The sequence below is a fragment of the Engraulis encrasicolus genome, chromosome 1 (genome assembly GCF_034702125.1).
Source record: "Engraulis encrasicolus isolate BLACKSEA-1 chromosome 1, IST_EnEncr_1.0, whole genome shotgun sequence".
NCBI classification, from domain to species: domain Eukaryota; kingdom Metazoa; phylum Chordata; class Actinopteri; order Clupeiformes; family Engraulidae; genus Engraulis; species Engraulis encrasicolus.
This window is the reverse complement of record NC_085857.1, coordinates 46,906,728-46,929,588: the sequence shown is the minus strand read 5'-3', so window position 1 is coordinate 46,929,588 and position 22,861 is coordinate 46,906,728. Positions and strand designations below refer to the sequence as shown.

General features: G+C 41.2%; 1 protein-coding gene and 1 long non-coding RNA gene across 2 annotated transcripts in view; both read right to left on the bottom strand.

Annotated features, from left to right (window-relative positions):
* Positions 1-17,381, bottom strand: part of LOC134453276 (stonustoxin subunit alpha-like) — a 116,192-nt gene extending 98,811 nt beyond the window's left edge. The window contains exons 1-4 of the mRNA XM_063204190.1: positions 17,233-17,381; positions 16,821-16,991; positions 14,440-14,610; positions 14,185-14,349 (exon numbers count right to left, since the gene is read on the bottom strand). Coding sequence (XP_063060260.1) covers positions 14,185-14,349; positions 14,440-14,516 — 242 coding nt within the window. The 5' untranslated portion in view covers positions 14,517-14,610; positions 16,821-16,991; positions 17,233-17,381. The remainder of the gene's footprint in view (positions 1-14,184; positions 14,350-14,439; positions 14,611-16,820; positions 16,992-17,232) is intronic.
* On the bottom strand, positions 7,000-10,233 carry LOC134453487 (uncharacterized). The gene is made up of 3 exons (XR_010035624.1): positions 8,297-10,233; positions 8,087-8,165; positions 7,000-7,473 (listed from the first exon to the last, which is right to left on the bottom strand). It is a non-coding gene; the product is annotated as an uncharacterized LOC134453487 (long non-coding RNA).
* Positions 17,382-22,861: the final 5,480 nt, after the last annotated feature.

Sequence of the window (22,861 nt, the reverse complement as noted above, 5' to 3'; positions counted from 1 at the left end):
CTTTCCATAATCACAAACGGTTGCTGATTAAATCACATAGTTCCAAAACACCCTCTGAAACTCCTGCATCATGCAATGAGTGGTTTAATGAGAACATAATAATCTCCATCCAGCAGAGCAGCACTACTGTTTGCGCTTGCCCCCTCTGTCTCTCGAGTGAGTCTCCAAATTCAAAATAGACCGCACGCTGTCACTCGTCCCGCCCCTTTCTCAGAACTGTCTGTTTATTGGTTCACAGACTTCCCAGAGACAGTTAGAAGAGATATTACTATTGGCTGAGGGGCGCTTTGCCGTGAGGAGCGCTTTCGCCACTCTTTGTTGATTGCGACTTCATAAAAAAACTTCATATCGCAAAATTACGCATAGGAGAGCGCCATTTCGGCGCCCCTTCTTCACATGGCGCTCTAGGCGACCGCCTAGCCGGCCTATGCTAAAAACCGGCCCTGACTGTTGTGATTGATCAATGACCCTGGCGCTAAGGCAGGGTGATGCAGCTGTGGTAGGGGAGTAAGTTTATGCAAAAATCTCATTTCGACCAAATTTGGACTTAGGCGGCTTTGGTAGCAAGCCCACGATATATTCCAATGATGTAAAACGTGTTCAAAATAATACAAAAAAAAAAACTATAGCCTACCTATTTATATTTTGCTTTTGTTTGAGACAACTGTAGTAAAGCATTGCTTTGTGGGATTTTTTTTTGATTTACGTTCGGTTCCCGCCAAAAGAAAAAGAACGTAGGCCTAAAAGATTCATCAACATTCTGAAGCTTGTTGTAGAGAAAAACTGACGGTAGATGTCGCGACGCGAATGGACAATTATAGCTATTAAGAAAAATGAATGAAGGTCCAGGAAGAGGAGGAATTAAACGAAAGAAGGGGGAGCGGCAATGGAAATTGTTAATAAAGCACATTTGACTTGACTTGTGGTGTTTGGTGGTCACTACGCGGTGAGATGCTGCCATCTTGTGGTCTTTTCAGGTATTTTCTTAATCAGTTCAGTCCTCCGTTTCCCTAGTGACTGACGATAAACTTCCTGTGAGCATTACGGTGTGTGGCGGACAAGAAGTGTCCCATAAATTCAAGGTTGTTGTCACTGAAAACACGGTGTTCTGTTCGAATCTATGTCGTAGTATCTATTATGCCGGCTTCTTGGCTTGCTTGGAAGAAGACCATGAAGAAGTGTGTTGTTTTGTCTCTGCAATCGCCAAGAAATCACAAGGCCATTCACACATGGAATAGCACGCAGAGCTCTCTCGCCCACACAAATATGGATATTAGAAGATGTGTTGCACCGCCCGACGCTACGAATAAGACCAGGTAGGGCTGAAGGATTTCCATTAATAATCATTGTTTGTGTCCGCCGTGACACTTTTTTTATTTCACGTAAGGTCGCGTTTCTACTGTCATAAGCCAGTCCGTGGCTAGTCTCGCTACTAGCCAAGGTGATGTGATCTGTAAACCTTTTTAGCTTGTGGTAATCTGGGGGCTGTTGTAGTTTTTTCTTATTCGTACTGTATTCTTAGCTTGTGGTAATCTGGGGGCTGTTATAGTTTTTCTTATTCGTACTGTATTCTTAACTTCATGACTTGGTAATGGGCTCTCGAATTGGTGGCTTGTCTTGCTGAAATACATTTTAGTAGCCATATCGATGTAGCCTACGGTATGTTGTTTTGCGTTCAGCTCTGGACTGGTTAGCATAGAAGTTGGACTGACTCCCACTCATAGTCTTGTCATCATATAGAACTAGTATTAGCTGGGCCACTGTCCACTGGACAGCGTTAAGAAGGGGCTTTTGCGTAAAGAAGCGGTGCGAGAGCAAAGCGGACATCAAAAGTGGTTGGTTCATTGATTTTATAGTGTGTGTGTGTGTGTAGGCACGTTGATGCTTGCCTGGTGCCTGTTGTTTAAAGGTCGGTTTCTGAAACTTCAGTGTTTACTGGGCGGGCCAACGAGTGCAGAGTGCGCTTGTTATAACGCACCGTTTTCGACGTGTAGGATGCACCATGCACCTAGTTCTAGTAGGATCAGGATGCACCTTGTGTTTACCAATGTGTTTTCATGTGGTGCGCGGTCACCAAGTTGTTGCAACTTCCGCGAAGTGGTGTGTGTGTGTCTCTCTCTCTCTCTCTCTCTCTCTCTCTGTCTGTGTGCGCGTGAGGGGGGGGGGGGTAGGACTGGGGGGGGTCTTGGGGCCGCGGGGCCGCGTTGTGGGTCAAAATGCCAGGGCCGTTTCTCTCTCCCAGTCCGTCACTGGTCACGACAATAAAGAGAATGCATTGGATGAGAAGGTGAACTTTTGGCCTATTCTGTATTTCACTATGTGTACAGTATAAGAGGAGCTGATATTGTACCACCTATGGGGGATTTGGCTGTTACTATAGCATGTTCTCTCTGTTTCTGCTGTACATATTCATGAAGATAAATAATCTGTTAACATTGGTCAAACATTTCAGATCACGCATGTTGAACAATTTAATTGCATACACTATATTTACAATAATGACAGAATGAATATGAGTAATGGCTGATAACTGAGCTAATGCTGTATGGACAACTCAGTCGTATCATTACAGTATTGGTAACTGAGCTGTACTTCTGTGTTTTCCATCTGTATGTTACATTTCATTACATCAGGCAGATGCTTTATAATCAACATGTTAACTTACATTACATTTAGCAGACACTTTTGACCAAAGTGACTTACAAGGAGCAAGAGATTGTACTTGTGATTGTATGTATAGTATGTACTTATATCATAGTACCAAATTGGCTGAATAGGCTGCAAGTGTTTCATATTACAAATTATTGTTTCAGAAAGGGAGGCCGTCTTATATTCGCATATTAAACAAAACAGCAGCAAAAGGTTTTGACAACCTCAATGATTTGGCCATTATTAATCACAGTCAAAACATGTGACATCAAATTTGTATATTCAATCCTCATAATGTTATAAATGCTAATCAGACATCTATCAGCTGTCAATATCAACTCGCTACTGATGGACAGAGTGAGGGGTGAGCACCTTTCAATCACTCGCCACTCTGCTTTTATTTGCATTCAGTTTTGGCTGACCAAAAAAAGCTTTTATTGCTTTCCCTGGGAATCTGATAGCACCGGTTAAAATTAAAGCATGGAAAATGAACATAGATTAGATATACGGTACCCTCCGTAAGTTCTAGATGATGTTGCACAATGGCTACGTTTTCATGATGTTTTGGAATCAGATTTAATAGATCGGATTTAAGTAGATCGGATTAAGAGTTATTTTGCGACGTGTATACATGGCACTTTCACTTAAATCTGATTAAACGTCTGGGGAACAGAAAGTATTGCGATTGGACTGAGGACGCACATGCTGAGCGAGCCAATGGGGGCATGGTCGCTAAACCTTCATTGAGGCAGTCGGATGGTTCATATGCAAAATGGGGAGGCGGAGCACTCGGAGGGCCACAGGCAGCCTCAAAATTAATGGCAGTGAACGAGAAGCCAGCGTATTGAAGGATAAAACTCGCTGCTTTGAACTTGTAATCGTCCGGGGAAACTTCCTTCAAAGTTCACAGCCTGCCTCGTGAATTCAGGGAAATGACATAAAAGTGGGACAAACATACGTACATCCAGATGACCAGGAGCACTTGTAGAATCCACAGTCAGCTCAGTTTGACAGCTGTCAGAACGCATCCAGCGAGCGGAGCATTCGGAGGGTACACTATTTGTAAGCATATGGCAATGGCGGTGAATGAGAGACATCATGCCTGCAGTCAGAGGCGCTGTCGAGACGAGAGCGCAGCCCATTCATTCTGAATGTAGTCTGCAGTCCTCCGTTGGCGCCCCTAGTGCAGTACCACCCGGAAGAGTGGCGAGTGGAACCTCTCGTAATAGAACTTCTCCGGCAGCGTTTTGACAGCTGTCTGACTGTGGATTCTACAAGTGCTCATGGTCGTCTGGATGTAGGCTACGTAGCCTATGTTTGTCCCACTTTATAGTCGTTTCCCTAAATTTACGAGGCAGGCTGTAAACTTTGAGTGAAGGTTCCCTCGACGATTACAACTTCAAAACAGTGAGTTTTATCCTTCAGTACGCTGTCTTCTCATTCACTGCCATTCATTTTGAGGCTGCATGTGACCCTCCGAGTCCTACGCCTCCCTATTTTGCATATGAACCGTCTGCCTCGATGACTACCAGGACAGGTGCTAACCTTCTGCTAACCTTCTGCCCGAAAATGAATGCCTTCAGTCGGACTGAAAGCTATAGGGACATCCCATCTCTGGTTCTTTCAAAATGCTAGTTAGCTTACCCACCTAGCTCAGAAAAACGAGTGGTCAAAGGGTGATGTGGAGTAACTTTGTTGTGCTTCATTACTTCGTGGGGCACTTTTACATCAATATATGGAAGCCACAACATTTATAGTCGCTTAGGACTTTAAATCATGTGAAAATCAACAGGAAGTGCCGCCATTTTTTTCTCACTAGCAAAGAGCACGGGCTCTTGGCGCCATCGTGTGGCCAACGAGCATGCATGGAACGACTGGACTTATTGTAATTCTGAATAAAAGGTTACATGACAGAGGAACGTGTTTAATCGGATTTAAAAGAGGAATAAACCACCCACTTTAATCGGACTTAAAGTGTATCTCCGGGATTTTGGACACCAGACCTCATTTCCGAGTCAGCCAGGGTGTAAACAATGTGTCCAGAACGTTTTTTTCACATTCCATGCAGTCCTTGTGAATTCTCATGTCCATGTTGCTAAGCTAGCGCAAGTGAACGGCAATTGGTAGCCTGCCCCCAAAAATAGTCTTATCCAGTTGCAACAACATTCAAAACAACCCCATTATTATGCCAGACTGCAAGTGTAAATACTTGTCTTGATAGAATGAAGTTTGAAATTAAACCAACATTGCAATCATGTTTGATCACCATCAGCAATTTGTGTTCCCTGATTTGAAAGCTTGACAGCCGCGGAGTGATATTCCTAGTACAAATCCTAGCTTCGTTTGACACATCCATAACTTTTCCATAGAGCGAACTCCAACATCTTTGAAGTTTGTAAAACTGAGCGGTTTTCCCCTCTCCCTGACCTCGCTCGCAAACATCAAGAGTAATGCTTTCTGTCCGACTTTGTCAACCTTTCGTAACATTGAAACATATGCCATAACAATGTTTGGTTGTTACTAGATGACCCGTGTGTCTACACAGCATGTTGGCGAACAGAACGCACACTCTTCTCCCTTTCATCCTCCCATTCCATCTCGTCTCAAAAAACATTCCATGTAATAATAACTAGAGCTACGAGTGACATATTTCACAATGTCAAGCCAGATCACATAGCGTTGGGTAACGTATGAGTCCATACGGCAAATCATTTCTAATGCCATTTGTTATAGCAATTACACAAAATAACAGTAAAGCATTACAACATGCAAATCCAAAAAGTTTGCAAAAGTGAACGTTATTCCCCTCTCCCTGACCTCGCTCGCAAACACCAAGAATAATGCTTTCTGTCCAACTTTGTCAACCTTTCGTAACATTGAATATGCCATGACAATGTTTAGTTGTTACTAGATGACCCGTGTGTCTACAGAGCATTAGATGTTGGCGAACAGAACAGTGCACCCATCTCTTCTAAATCCCTTTCATCCTTCCATTCCATCTCGTCTCAAAAAACATTCCATGTAATAACAACTAGAGTTACGAGTGACATATTCCACAATGTCAAGCCAGATCACATAGCGTTGCGTAACTTATGAATCCATAGGAATACGGCAAGTCATGTCTAATGCCATTTGTCACAGCAATTACACAAAACAAAAGTAAAGCATTACAACATGCCAATCCAAAAGGGTAACTTCTAGCCCAAGTTTTGGCTAACGTAGGCGAAGCCATTATACCACTGGGCTACCATCATAGAAGCAGAAAGCATAGCAACAAACCTCTTTTTCTGAGACTGTTGGTGCGTGCCACAAAATGTAGATCTGGGATTGCGGTTGGCACCGCGGACACTTTTAGAGTTTTCCGTGTAGGTATTAGACTTCGAGAAGGACTTTGTGAAGTCGTCAGGACTGAAATTAGGCCGTAGGGTGACAGCCCTTTTCGTTCAACCTCGCTCCACAGCTTCCGAACAGCAGGTCCCTTAGATGATGAAGCGACCAAAGCTATGTTCAACTTACCGTGAAATGTCCGCTTCATGTAATCGTGCACGTATACTTAAACGGTGACATTTTAGTAAGAAATCTTACCCTCTGTAGGGAATGACGATTTTTACGTCACTGGACACCATGTGACCGTTTTAAACCAATCACGTAGCCGATTTACGGCGAAAAAGTGGCAAGCCGTTTGAAAAACTGAAAATAATGACAAGCCGTCTGTCTGACCTACCTATAAGAATCTCCCAAAATACCCTTTTGAAGAGGGTATATAATAACAATTATCAAAAATAATACTCGTGCCAACATTTCTGGATTGGGACAAATTCTAAATAAATAATAAATAATGCTTTATTTACTGAACAAAGCATAATTATGCTATTGACATTTCATACTGTGGATTTGAGCAATTAATGGAAACAATTGCAATAAGTAGGCTATAGATAACCCAGACTATTGATAACCCTCTAAGTGATTGTAACTCCAAACAGTGCTTTGTTTATAGCACCAACAACTATTGTGCAAGTGGATGATAAGGTTACCTTTTCATGTTCACATATAATAACAATTATCAAAAATAATACTCATGCATATATCTCTGGATTGGGATAAGTTCTAAATAAATCATAAACAGTGCTTTATTTACAGCACAAGGCACAATTTTGCAATTGACATTTCATACTGTGGTTTTGAGCAATTAATGGAAACAATTACAATAAGTAGGCTATAGATAACCCTCTAAGTGATTGTAACAGTGCTTTGTTTATAGCACCAACAACTATTATGCAAGTGGATGATAAGGTTACCTTTTCATATTCACATTAATACATCATGGAAATAATCTAATGATAAGGACCATTCAGGTATTCATGTATTCACTAATAACTATACAACAAATAAAAAAATCAAAACAAGTGGCATACACATGAACCGGCATTTTCATGAACTGTGTGAAAGCATCCAGGTACACATCTTTTGCGCATGCCACAGCAAATGACTTCAGTGAGATTGAAGTTTACTGCAGTTGGGGGCCATGGGAATGACATGCCAGGACTGTGACTAAGCAGCCTCTTCAAAAGCAAAGCTGCTGTGTAAAGTGTCCGTGTCTCCTCTGCTGTGGTTGGTTGCTTTGACTTCCTCCTTTCTGTGTCGCTGTCTGTCTGGCTCATTTCGCTGGACTGAGTCGTCTCCGCACCTGATGGTAACAAGTCCAAGACTGCATTCGTCGACAAGTTCTCAGCAAAAACCAGTTCAGATGTGTTGCGTTTGGCGGGGGTGTGGAACACTAGCTGAGGAAAATCACGACTGAGCCTCTTCTTCAATATATCCTGTCTGTAAACACAAATCAACAAAAAAAGAGGCATATCAGTACAAGCATAGTGGGGCTTCATGTAGTCGCTGATATGCAATAGCCACCCTCACACATTAACTCGGAGTGAATAAATAATATTGGTGGAGTTTACTTGCTATGCAACAGATATAATACCAAGTATTCCCAAGGGAAGCACATACTGTAACGAACATCACACTATCAAGAATACTGCCATCCTCCTTATTTCAAAATATTACAAGTACAGTATGTGCAGATGACAAGCAGAGTGTTAGAGAATAATTTCAGTCAATTTCAACATGCAGTTGTAATGCTCACACTACCCTGGACGTGTCAGTACTAGAGATCTTTTTTTCTTCTTCTTCAGCCTTTTCCGAGATTCTGGTCATTGTAATGAGGGCAGCGCTTTGTTTACATTTCAAAAAACATTTTTATTTATTCCCAAAAACATCCAAAAGGTTATACAACATCAGCCGACAACTAGCAAACAGCGACACCCTTTAAATATTTGGAGTAGGCCTATGTTGTAAACAATGTAAACAAATGCTGCCCCCATTAGAATAGCTCATATCTCGGAAAGGGCTGAGCCGAAAAATGTTGGCTCATCCTCAGCACCTCTTGGTTGATCAGTAGCCTTTAGCGGATTACCCTCTCGCAGAATAACTTGTAGCTCAGATCAAATGTTGGCCCAATCCTTACAAAAATATAGAAGAAGATGTGTGTTGTGAGAGCTTTCTTTGTGAGATCCATGTTGTGAGAACAAACTGTCTCAATCATATGACACACATTGTACTGTGTTTCTATATAAAATTAAAATTGACTTACTGTTCTTTCTCTGCTCTGACAGACTCACTCAAAAACCTTGTGTACTCTCTGTAGCAACTTCTGTGGTACTGCACCTCCAGAGCCACACAGTCTCTGTCCTTGATGTGAATGAGGATGCTCTTGGCTTCCTTTACTTCAGCTGCTTCCTGCAACTTGCCTTGTACAAAAGAAAAGAAAAAAGAATGAATAAATAGACAGGCAAACAATTAGACATTTTTCCTGGTGGAGTGGTATTGTAAAAAAAAAAAAAATGGCGATGGGTGTTGCACCCCCCAAAAAAGCATTCCGTAGCCTCTTACTGCAGTGCAGATGGGGTTGCCAGCGGGCTTATTCACTATTTGCGGAAAACTACATCATAACAACATTGCTATGACAGTGCAGAGTAACAGATTAAGACATACATATTAAAATTTTGGTGACAGTAAGGTTATAACATAGGTGCTGTGCTAAGGGGTTAAGCACACAGATGTACAGCACAGCCAGGACACACCTCTTGAGCCTGGTCACTGAGGCTGCCCAGGGACAGAAGCGGAAAAATCCCAAGTGTACAAGTGAGAGAGGGGGGCAGTGGGGGGTAGGGGAATGGCACGGGGGATGGGATGGCAGAAGCAGTGTCTTAACCAGACAGGCCATCAGGCTGAGGAGCCACATTTCTGAACAGATATTCAGAGTCATATCAACATCAGGCATGCTTTGACATCCATATAAACATACCCTATCCTATTTAAGACAAAGTGTGATTCATTTAAACATCTAAAACCTAAAACACTGGGGGTACTATAGGCATGGGGATGTTTTGCAGGCTATTGGAATGTAATTTCACACCCACACACACATAACACATTATGCCAATTCACACGTGCATTCATATTAGAATTAGACAAAAAAAACAATGATTGTGCAGCAGTGTGGGCTAGATAGTCAGTCAACTTCTACTAACATCTGTGTGTGTGTGTGTGTGTGTGTGTGTGTGTGTGTGTGTGTGATTTGGGGGATGGGATGCATTCGCATAGACTGTGTGGTGGGGGTGAGAGTAATCTTACCTGCGGTTAAAGTCTGTGTTTTCGTTCTCTTTGACGTCTGCCACTCGCGACGATAAATTTGCTGTCTTTCTTGCAAATCATGCAGACAGCAGAATGAACGGGGCCAGAGCTCGTGATGGCCAAGCTTGATCTGGATCGCAGTTTCCTGGTCGGAGTGGTGGTCACAGCCGATAAAGCGGAGGTAGCCTGGCTAGTTCGGGGGTCTTGTTGGCCATCTCCCCTCTCTGCCTCTCGCAAGACACGCCGTGTGACTCGTTCAATTTCCCGCTTGTCAATAAACCTCAAGTAGCATGTGGGATGGAGAGCCGCATCCTCGGGAATTTCGTCAAACTCCAACTCAATACATTGCTTAAAATGTTGCTACGTCTCTGCACTCACCCTTCAATTCTAGCCGCTGCCGAAAATTTCGATATGTATTCCACCGTATATTGGTGAAATTCTGTGTTTCTTCATGCTTGACCGAAGATATATGCATGTAACACAACTTGCGTTTCGAAGATGTCTTTTGTTTTTGTACATTTTCGGTCGAGATTTCGTCTTCCTCGGTACTAGATGATCGACCAGCTCCTTCGGTAGCTGCTACTTCCGTTTACTCCTCATCTCAGCTGACATAGCAGTTAGCTGATTCGTTCCTTCTGATGACGCTTCAACCGTGGCACCTCTCGAGGCGAAAAGTATTATTACGCCGGCCGAATATCTACATACGCCTCGGAGACAGTAGTTCGTCATTACACGTTGCGAATTTGAATAGCCTTGCAGTGCGGACTATTCCGAACAGAGGTTTTAAATCCTCTATATAAGTCTTTCTTTTTTATGAACTGAATGTCTGTTTGTTCGGAGGCTGTGGAGCGAAGTTCGGTTTCTGAAGCACTTTTCGAGGGTCACCTTCCGGCCTAAATGGTCACTGCAAAGCACCGGGGTAGCCTACAGAGCGTCTCCATCGGTGTGTTGATGTAGCCCTGCAGCCAGGAGCCAGAGTTTGGTTCTTTCAACATCCTTCACTGGAAACCAATGGAAACTTGCCGATACCCATCTGTGGGCTTTATTATTGCAGTTGGTATATTCACACTGATGTACCATGGTGCAATGTCGTTGGGTTTTAATCCACTATTCGATCCGAAAGCAGTTGTAGAACTAGCCTTGATTTGCAATGTCTCTTGCGGCTCCCTGAAGTGGGTGGGTGGGCTACATCACAACTGAAGAGAGCAAAGTAAAATTCCGCCGACCCCGAGAAAATAGTCTCTCAACATGGCAAAATCCACACAGTGCAAGGTTGGTTTAATTTCAAACTTCATTCTACTAAGACAAACATTTACACTTGCAGTATGGCATAATAACGGTTTTGTTTTGAATGTTGTTTAAACGGGATAAGACTATTTTTAGGGGCAGGCTACCAATTGCTGTTCACTTGCGCTAGCTTAGCAACATGGATATGAGAATTCACAAGGACTGCATGGAATGTGAAAAATGTTCTGGACACATTGTTTACACCCTGGCCGACTCGGAAATGAGGTCTGGTGTCCAAAATCCCGGAGGTACACTTTAAATTTAAATCAGAATAAACTTAAATCCTGTTCGGTAAGTGTTTACATGATAATTCTAGAGTGGAATTAAGTTTTAATCAGATTTAAAGTGAGTTAAATCGGACTTACAGTAAGTGTCTCATGTAAACGCTTAGAATGTCCCAGAAAGGTCATGCACAAGAATGTGCCACCTAGCTTCTCGTGCACCTTGAAGGTAAGCTTCAAATGTTATTTTACTGTATATGATGACAATAAAGCATTCTGTTGTATTTGAAAAACTTATACGTCCAATCACATTGGAAGAGTTGAAAGAGGCCCTTTCCAGTATGAAAAAGGGCAAATCCCCAGGCTGGGACGGTATCCCTCCAGAGGTGTACTTGGTTTTTTGGGACTTAATTGGACCACCGTTGTTAAACATGATCAATACTGCTATTGACAAAGGGGCTTTTAATTCAAGTATCAACAGTGCAATAATCACATTACTTCTTAAACCAAACAAGGACCCGTCTGAATGCGGTAACTACAGACCCTTATCTCTTTTAAATGGAGATGTGAAATTATATGCCAAGGTTCTTGCCTCACGGCTTGAGGGTTTTTTGACAAAGTTAATACATAATGATCAGACTGGATTCATCAAGGGCAGATTAGCATCTGATAGTGTACGCCGGCTACTCCACATCATCCATGCCGCTAATGAGAACGATTTACCATGTTCAGTCCTGTCACTCGATGCCGAGAAAGCGTTTGACAGATTAGAAAAAGATTATTTATGGGTCACTCTTGACAAATTTGGATTAGGTTCAAACTTTATCAAATTGATCAAGGTCTTGTACGCAAACCCCTCTGCCATGGTTTATACTAACAATACTTTCTCTTCACAGTTTCCCATATCAAGGGGCACCCGCCAGGGTTGCCCCCTTTCTCCTTTACTTTTCGCTCTCTCTCTTGAACCACTGGCTCAAAAAATCAGGCAACACCCATCTGTTATTCCCATCTCTATCAATAATTCTGAACACCGTATATCTCTATTTGCTGATGATATTCTTCTCTATGTTGGTGACACAGGCACTTCTCTTCCACACATATTATCTATGTTTGATACATTTAGTTCATTATCTGGATATAAAATAAATTGGAATAAATCATCACTGATGCATCTAAATTCAATTAGATCAGTGACGCCTTTGCCTTCTAATATCCCTGTGGTTGGTCAATTTAAATACCTTGGAATAGATATTTCACCTTCTATTTTTCACATAGCATCTCATAACTTTCAAAACATACTTAACCAAATTGTAAAGGATATAGAACGTTGGTCAAAGCTTCCAAACTCCCTCCAAGCCAGAGTATCAATAGTTAAAATGGATATTCTGCCCCGTGTCAATTTTTACTCCTCAATGATCCCTCTTCCACCCCCAAAAGGGTACTGGGATAAGTTACAGTCTTTGATATCTAAATTCATATGGAATGGGAAGAGGCCCCGACTGAAGTTTAAAACTCTTCAGAGAGATAAGCTGCAGGGAGGATTGGGTCTACCGAATTTCAAAATGTATTTCTGGTCTTTTGTTCTTAGACCTTTGTATGTATGGTTAAATTCTAGTGTGTCTGTTTCTTGGAAATCAATCGAGGAAAATATCTCCCAACCATACAGGCTCCAAGACCTGATATTCTCTAACATACCACCTAAGGCAGCTAGAACACACCTGGGTCCTATAATTTCCTATCTTCTCAGGACTTGCAATACTGTAATGAATCATACTAAGGTGGACTTAAAGTGGCATAATCACTCCCTTATATTTAATATTTTTCCCTCCTTGTTGGGAAAAAGCCCATTTCTTTTTCATTGTGGAGGGATAAGGGAGTTCACACTTTTAACAATTTGTTTAATGTTGATGGTTTGCGTGCCTTTAGTGATATACGAGCTCAATATGACCTCCCGGGGACATCATTTTTCTTTTATTTACAACTGAGATCTGCCATGAAGGCATATGGCGTTCCTTGGGGTGTTCCCTTGTTAACTCATCCACTAAAGAAGTTACTTGCCCCCCAAAATCATACACGTGGGTTGGTTTCTAAACTTTACAAATTTATTTCTGATCCCTGTTTATCATTGCCAGTGGAAAGTGTATGGGATAGGGACCTCACCCCTGTATTAGAGGAAGATATCTGCTGGGACACAGTATGGGAAAATCTACATGATACTTCCAAGAACCCAGACCACCAACTCATACACTATAAATTCATTCATAGGTTTTATTTAACCCCCAGGAGACGACATGCAATGAAAATTATTGCATCTCCTAATTGTGACCTTTGTTCTCTGAATGCTGTTGGATCATTTATGCATATGTACTGGGAATGCCCCAGTGTGTCTGCATTTTGGAGACTAATTTCTTCCACCTTGAGCGATATGCTCGAGATCAATATCCCATGTTCACCCACTTTACTTCTGCTCAATGATGACTCCACCTTTGACTTTTCTTTGCAACAAAAGCGAACACTATGGGCTGGACTTACAGCAGCGAAGAAAATGCTGGCATTGAGATGGCAGCCACCTCATACCTTGCCATGGCGGCAATGGGCAAACTCTTTTTTGGACATTGTCATGATGGAGAGATCAGTGGCCCGAATGCATGGAGCCAGCAAAAAAACAATTCAAGCATGGGACGCAGCATACTCTCTTGTAAAAGAAAAAGTACAGGACAATCAGCCATAATGTATAAATAGAATGATTTCTGTTGTTGAAATATATTTTCAAGTCTTTTTATTTACCTATGTTTTGTTGGTATTATATTCTGAGATCCAGGGTGGGTTGGGGGGGGTGTCGCCATGGGGGTGGGTGGGGTGGGAAGGAAATATGTGTGTATATTGTTAACTGTTTTTTCTTTGTCTTTAACTCAGACTTTCTGTAATATCTTGTATCATATGCTATTTGGAAAATAAAAACATTTTATCAAAAAAAAAAAAACCTTCTACGTAAAAATGTCAGCGGAGCAGCCTTCTCAGTCTCCTACTCAAGACTAATGCCCTACCACAAAATTACAGAATTAATTATCATACTGTATGTATCGTATTAGCTTCCTCATACTATCACCCCTTTTCAAAAATCTTCTCATCAACTTAAACAGGACTCACTGTGATCTGAAATCTGAAACAGTGCACAGTGGACCTTGGCAACATTCTATTGTAAAAATGTGATGGAATTGCCTTCCACTGCACAACTATTCAACTGTTGAACATGCTTTCTCCTGCCTTGTATTTGATGATTTGTGTATTATTCGTGTTATGCAAATTCACTATTACTATTATTATTGGCACCAACCTTGATATCGACACATTGAGGTGAACTAATACTGCATTCAGAAGCTGAAGTCCAGTTTTGCTCATGTGGTTTTCACTCAGGTCAAGATCTTTTAAGAACTCCATGTACTTCACAGCAGAGGCTACAACCTCACACTGTTCCTCTTTTAGTTCACAACCGATAAGTCTACAACAGAACAGATACAACAAACTTTACTTCAAAAATAGAAACGTAACTAAATCGACAAATTATCAGAATTGACTAATTAATACCAACCTGAGTGTCTCCAGTTTACAGTGTGGATTCAGTACTTCAGAGAACAGCTTTCCCCCACAATTCCAAAGAGTATTCATACTCAAGTCCAGCTCTCTCAGCTGGGAATTTACTGACTGCAGAGCAAAGGCTAAAATCCCACCTGCTTCCTCAGTAAGTCCACAGCCAATGAGTCTATAAAATAGGTCAGAGCAGAGGACATTCATGTCATTCATTTTTCACAATTTTGACTGTACTCTGCTTTATAATACTACATCAAATAGCTGCTAGTGATAACATGCTGTACCCCAACTGTATCATATCAAAACAAGAAGATATGAATCATTTAAACAAAACATCTCAGGTCAAGATCTTTCAGGGACTCCATGTACTTCACAGTAGAGGAGTGATTCTACGATTTGCCTGCGCTTTTGGCAAAAGCAAAATGTCAACTAACTTTTCAACTAAATGACCTAGATGTTTACATAGTGTATACTTTAAGTTTCCAAACAAACAAATTGCCAAGCTTAATCTTACATCATTTGATAAATACTCTAATGAAAGCGAACATTTGCTTGATTATTTTGTCAACATTGTTATGGACAAATACTATGTCATTTCAAACATATATAAAAATACTATAAAGTTGAAACAACATACGTTTGAATGTCCCTTAGCAATAATGTTGTCATTAATCTGTGCAACTGATATAGAACATGTGATTGTTAAGCTTCATAAGTAGGATTTTATGATTCACTGTGATACAGAGTGACACATTTTTCATTATAAATCCCTTTAACATCTGATTTGAATGTAGTCAACCTCCTTACACATAACAAGACTTCCTTCTCCAGAGATAATCCCTAGTGTTTGTTCATAGGATTTTCCCAACACATAAGGGATGCCTTATGTCTGTCAATATGGAGATAAATTGGCAAAAACATACTCCTCCTCAACTGTCATAGCTAATTGTAACACCATTGATGGTAACACGGCTTGACATTTCAGCCATTTTTATGGTGTTGTGCTAACTGAGGACCTCATAAGTTCCACCACAACACCTTAATCAATTCATGTATTTGTATGCTTTATCTGTGTTTTTCTACATGTGATTTCTAATTCAGATTCTTATGAATATGTTGATAACACAGTTGACAGGCAATTTTCCCGCTATGAGAACATGAAAAAGAATGGATTAAATTATGGAAGGATGGAGCTCAAAATTTACCAAAAAGTCTTCCCATATCCTGCCAAAGAGGTTATGACATCACGTGATATTATTCGTATGGCCCAAGACCAAACCATTACTGATTTATGGAGGGGGTTTCAGACCGTGACACGGTTAACACAGTTTTCGTGGACACACAAAATGGCAAATTTCATGTATAATGGAAAGGACAGTGGTCTTTCTGACAGTTTTGTCATTTTGTGATGATTACTGTGAATCAACATTTGCAATCGTCTTGGGCAAAACAAGTTTCTTTACATGCTAATATGAAGACTGAATCTGACATTTGGAAAAAAGGACGGCATGAAAACGCCCAAAACCAGTATTAAATATTCATTCTTGCTGAGGGAAATAATGCCATGTCTAAGCTTACACTTTCTGTATTATATGAAAGATAAATGTGTGCTAATGTCCAAAACATCATTGGATGCAGTTAATAGTTAGTGGAATTGGAAAATAAAATCCATGGACTTAAAAGCGCAGTCGAATCGTAGAATCACTCAGAGGCTAATATCTCACACAGTTCCTATTTTGGTTCACAACCATTAAGAGAGACAGAACTAAATCCACAATTTATGAATTTAAACCACTATTGAGAAAAAACACTATGAACCAGAATCAACCAGATAAACATGTAAACTGTATCCAGATTACAATGGAGATTCAGTGGTTCAGAGCACAGCTTTCTCCCACAATCTCCCAGCGTGTTCCTACTCAAGTCCAGCTCTCTTAGCTGGGAGTGTACTGACTGCAGAGCAAAGGTTAAAATACCACCAGATTCCTTAGTGAGTCCACAGGCAATGGGTCTATAAAATAGGTGAGTGCAGAGAAAATTCACTTGATCAATTTTTCATCATTATGACTGTACACAGTACACCATTTTGTAATACTACATCAACCAGCTGCTAGTGGTAACATACAATACCTTAATTGTATCATATCAAAACATTCAGAAGATATAGTTGATTTAAAAAACACATCTCAGGTCAAAGATCTTTCAGCGACTCCATGTACATCACAGCAGAGGCTAAAACCTCACACAGTAATAAGTGTACTACGATAAGTCAATAAGTATACAACTGAATATGTAAAACATAAATAAAACGTCCATAAATTATGAATGGTAACCATCATTAGAAAAGACAATATCAATCAGTGTAAACTGAACAATACCAACCTGAGTGTCTCCAGCTTACAGTGTGGATTCGGGGCTTCAAAGGTCAGCTTTCTCCCACAATCCCCCAGAGTGTTCTGACTGAGGTCCAGCTCCCTCAGGTGGGAGTTTACTGACTGCAGAGCAAAGGCTAAAATCCCACCAGCCTCCTCAGTAAGTCCACAGCCAATGAGTCTATAAGATACAGATGGTGAGTGCAGAGAAAATTAACTTAATTTTTCATCTTTTTGACTGTACACCACTTTTTAATATTACATAAAATAGCTGCTAGTGCTGACACACTGTACCTCAACTGTGTCATATCAAAACAATTATCAAAAATGATTAATTTATATCACACATCTCTGTCAGAAAGCAAACAAGAAGAATAACTGCAGGTAACTTCAAACAATGAACATGGATGTGAAATACCAACCTCAGTTTCTGCAGCTTTAATCGATCTAAAGTTGCATTCAAAAGCTGAATCCCAGGTGAAGTCAAGCGATTTTCACTTAAGTCCAGCTCAGTCAGGGAGACACAGGACTGCACAGCAGATGCTAAGACATCCAACTGCTTCTCAGACAGTCCACACTGCACAAGCCTAAAAAAGAATGCAGGACAACCAGAATGTCACAATAAACAAAATGAAACAATTAAGTGCAATATCAGCACCGACTTCAGAGGAAAAGTAAGCTCCCAAGTCCCAATTATATACCAACCTGAGCGTCTCCAGCTTAGAGTTTGGATTCAGCGTGTCAGAGGGCATTGTTCTTCCCAAATCCCCCAGAGGATTCTTACTCAGGTCCAGCTCTCCTAGGTGGGATTTTATGGACTGCAGAGCAAATGCTAATATACCACCAAGGCCCTCAGTCAGTCCACACCCAACAAGTCTGGAACATTGGGGAGTGAAGAGAACACTCAATTACATGTAAGTATTTATCCTTCATCTTCATTGAAGATCCCATTACGAGCTAAACAGTGTAATATATATATATATATATATATATATATATATATATATATATATATATATATATATTTAAAAAAACTAAAAAAGAGATTTCACTTGCACAACATACTGTATCTCTGAAAGCACAAAATTGAGTGATGACTGAAGTGTCAACTGAGTGAAATACCAACCTTAATTTCTGAAGTTTGAGGTGACCTAATGCATCATTCAAAAGCTGAAGTCCAGTGATTGGCATGTGATTGTAACTGAGATCCAGCTCTGTGAGGTAATCCATGTACCGCAAAGCAGAGACTACAATGTCACACTGTGTTTTTGGCAGCTTACAACCACCAAGCCTGTAAAATAAGCCCAAAGCCTCCATTTAAAACACAACAGAAAAGAAAAATGTATTACACAATAACAAACATTACACAATGCAAACACAGCTATTACAATCTCTGTTCATCAGTGTGCTACAAAGAATACCAACCTGAGTGTCTCCAGTTTATTGTGTGGATTAAGTGCTTCTAAGCACAGCTTTCCCCCACAATTCCCAAGAGGATTCTTACTCAGGTCCAGCTCTCTCAGGTGGGAGTTTACTGACTGCAGAGCAAAGGCTAATACAACACCAGACTCCCCAGTGAGTCCGCAGCCAATGAGTCTGGAAAACACATTTGAAATCATAGTTCCAAAATTCAGTAGTTTGTTGCTTTCATATTCCCTTTGGCATTTTCAAGATAATTGTGTAATAATAGTCAAGATAGTACTGTGATTCCATAAGAATGGACACTACCTCAAAAATGATCTTGCGTTAACAGTATCTTGTGTAAATAGTTTCATAGGTTCTTGATATAATTCTTTCAGGATTAAACGATAAATACAAGTACATACATATGGAAGTTGAAATGATGTATTTTTCTAGTAGAATGTGCAGCCTGTTCTTAAATGTGCCATGTTGTGTTTGGGATGCATGACATACTGAATGCTTTCTATTTTGCGTTGAGGATCCTTCAATGTGTCCAATAAGAACATCTGTGCTGGTCCTTCAGCTGAACCGTTGTCCATATCCAACTTTTGCACACAGGAGGGGTCTGACATCAGGGTGAAAGCCAGCCAGACACAGACATCACCTAGAATGCTATTAAGGCTAATTCTGAGAGAGAGAGAGAGAGAGAGAGAGAGAGAGAGAGAGAGAGAGAGAGAGAGAGAGAGAGAGAGAGAGAGAGAGAGAGAGTCAGAGAGAGAGAGAGAGAGACCCTTACGGAAATGGACTATGGCTTACTATGGTATTACTGTGATTTTACAATACAATGTTACAGTAACATGGTTCTACCATGGTATGTCATGATTACTCTCGAAAATTGACCATGGTTGTAATGCAGTAACCATGGTTTCACTACCACATTTCATGGTGATTCTAAGTACTATCAACCAACCATAGTTCTAGTACAGTAGCTGTTATAGTAGTAGCCCTTACAAAGATTAACCATGGTTGTGCTATGAAAACTAATCATGGTTTTACCATAGATTTACCATGGATTCTAGTTCATCATGTTTTTAGTGTAACCATAACAACAATGGTTTGTGACTATGGTTTAACCCTCGTATACTCTTTGCCATAAACCATGGTTCCCCCCAAACCATGTTTTTTTTTCAAACCATGGTCGCCCACCCCAAAAGCCCTTTTTAAAAAAAAAACATGGTTTTAAAAAACATGGTGGGGGGAAGGGGTGCATGGTTAAACCATAGTCACAAACCATGGTTTTCTTGGTTACCCAAGAAAACACGAAATCCCTGAATAACTATAAGTAGCCATGTAATGGCTAGGGAGTTGGACTCTAGATCACAGGATTGCAGGTTTGAATCCTGCCCTCACCATTCCATAGACCTCCATCCATGGCTGAAGTGCCCTTGAGCAAGGCACCTAACATTGATCCAGGGATTGTAACCAATAGCCTGTAAGTCGCTTCGGATTAAAAAAAGCACCTGCTCACTGTAATGTAATGAATAACTATTAACCGTATTCTCCGATATTACCGGTATTCTTCGATACTATTTGTAGCAGCATTTGAGATCATTCTCATCGGTGCAATACAGGACAAATGGTCGGAGGGATCAAACTGCCAAACAGTCAGAGGCTTCCCCCACTAAGGAGCTACATGGACGACGTCTCCTCCCTCCTTCAGACAGCAGCATGTACAGCAAGACTGCTGAAGAGGATGGACGAGTTGATGTCATGGGCCCAAATGAAGATCAAGCCCTCTAAGTCTCGCAGACTGTCACTTAGGAAAGGAGTCAGGAACAACTGCACCACCTTTCTTGTCGGAGGGGAAAAGATACCACTTCTTGCTGAGCAACCCATCAGAAGCCTGGGGAGGCAGTACACCGCAGAGCTATCTGATAAACAGATGGGGAAGACCGTCATGAAACAGCTATGTGACGGCTTGGCAAGGATCGACCAAAGCCAACTCCCTGGGAAGTACAAGGTTTGGTGCTACCAGTTTACACTCTACCAGAGGGTGGCCCCTGAAAATGAGCGAGATCCCCTCATCAACCGTGACTAAGATGGATGGGAAAGCCAACTCATTCATACGAAAGTGGTTGGGGTTGCCACGTTGCCTATCTGAAGCTGGCCTCTTCGGAAGAAATATGCTGCAACTACCACTGAAGTCACTACAGTTGGGCTACATGCAAGAGAAGGCCAGGTTGGTCCTTGAGCTTCGGGAGTCCACAGACGAGTCAGTCAGGAAGGCTAACGCCAGGGTCCTGACTGGCCGCAAGTGGAACGCCCAGACTGAGGTCGACCAAGCTGTAAGCCGGCTGCAGCACAAGGAAATCATGGGCAGAGTGCAGGTAGGTAGAGCAGGCCTAGGATGGGGAGATGCACCAAGATTCTGGTCCAAGGCCTACCGCAAGGAAAGGAAGGACATGGTGGTGGCGGAGGTGACGAGGATGGAGGAAGACTGCTACAAGATCAAGGCTGTGTCTCAGGGACGGCAGGGAAGCTGGACAACCTGGGAGGTAATCTCAAACAGGAACATCAGTTGGTCAGACGTGTGGAAGATCCCACAGGCAAGACTCAGCTTCCTTATACGCTCAACCTATATGACACGCTCCCCTGTTCTCGGAACCTCCACCAGTGGTTTGGAAATGAGGAATATTTTTTTGTTTTCTCTTATTTATTTTTTATGCTTATGAAATGTATGGAACGTATGTATTGTTGGTGTGAGCTGTACGCCAGGAGCAGAGAGACTGGCCACTCACTGTTGGCCCACTGGCTGGAGTTGGCGGTGTTGTGGTTCAGGGCCGAAACACCGCAGAGAAGCCTGGACACCACCTGACGACATCTGCTTCTGGCATATAATAAGGCTACAGCTGCGAAGGTGGTTGAGGAAGGCACCTCCTCTGCATGCATTATGAATGTGTATTCTCTATGTTTGTCTAGTAATTGATGCAATTAAGATGTTTGTGTCACAAGTCTTATTTTCTCTCGCTGACCCATGGGCACCGGAGGAGGTGCGACAGGCAGCAATGCCCAGCAGGTATCAACAGCTACCTGTACAATCCTGTTAGTTGTCATAGTAAAACCTTGGTTAATTTTTGCATAGTTAAACGATGGCAAATCCATAGTTAAACCATGGTTAAATCCATAGTCAAACCATAGTTAAATCCACAGTTAAACCAGGGGTATCATAGTTGAACCATGGTCAAACTATAGTCAATCAATGGTGAACCCATAGTCAAACCGTGCTCAAAAAAACGTGAGTAGACTATGAATAACTAAAAACCATGGCTCAGTTCTCATAGTAAAACCATGGCCCATTCTCGTAAGGGGGGAGAGAGAGAGAGAGAGAGAGAGAGAGAGAGAGAGAGAGAGAGAGAGAGAGAGAGAGAGAGAGAGAGAGAGAGAGAGAGAGAGAGAGAGAGAGAGAGAGAGAGAGAGAGAGAGAGAGAGAGAAAGAGAGAGAAAGAATGAAAATTGCATCTAATGGAGTACTGATTATGAAATGTGCATAATATAAAAGGAGATTCACTGCATATACTAACCTTAATGTTTGCAGCGTGCAGTTGGGTTGGTTTATCGTTGCATGTAGAAGCTGAACTTCACACACACTCAGTTAATTACCACCCAGTTCCAGCTCTGTCAGGGAGACCGACTGTAGAGTAGAGGCTAAAACCTCATAGGATTCATCAGTCAGATTACAGCCAGTAAGTCTACACAGTCACACAGAGTTGAAAAAAGCCACAGCGTTATTACAGCATTGCATCACACATAGCCGGTTGAACTCACAGTGTGCTGGATACAGTACACATTTAATGATGTGGATAATTAACCTTCTATATCGTTTTGAAATATCAGTTAATCCATAATATAAATTGTAATTCCTATATCAGCAATGATCATATTTACAAGATAAGTATCAATACAATTAGAGATCTTTAAAATCAACAGTGTGACCAGTCTTCTCAGTACAGACTGGTGGGTTGCCACCAGCATTTGTTAAGTTAGAGTCTGCTGTTGGCATTGGTTAAGCATCCATTCATCATCATGGCCAACCTTGGCTAACTCATTCACTGTCTGTCCTTTGACTGTCTGTTGACACAGCATTCATTTACACCATTTGTAACCCTGTGAGACCTGAACCATGAAAGCAATGAGAGAAAAGTCTATTTTTTTGGAATTTGCTTCAATATTGGTCCCTTATAAGAAATGTAAAACATTTTTTCCAAATTTTGTTAAGGTCACTGAGATATTTAATGCATCATATATGATGCATCAGGCTTTTAATGAATGGAAATTCCAATTTCATGACCATTGAAAAAAGACTTTTAATGCATTTACAACTTTTTTTAAATTTGAAAAAGTTGTCAGACAATTTAATTTTAGGATTATCTTTAAATATCCTGCCATTTTTTTAAGCCTATCCTTGTTTTAGCAGGACCATATTTTACATTTCCCACAACCTGGTTGGGTAATTTTTTAAAATCTATGTAAAAACATAGCTGATCGAATGCCTACCAACCTATTTATGAGTGTAATATAGATCATTATTAGTGGTGGGCCGTTATCGGCGTTAACGTGCTGCGATAATGTGAGACTCTTGTCGCGCGATAA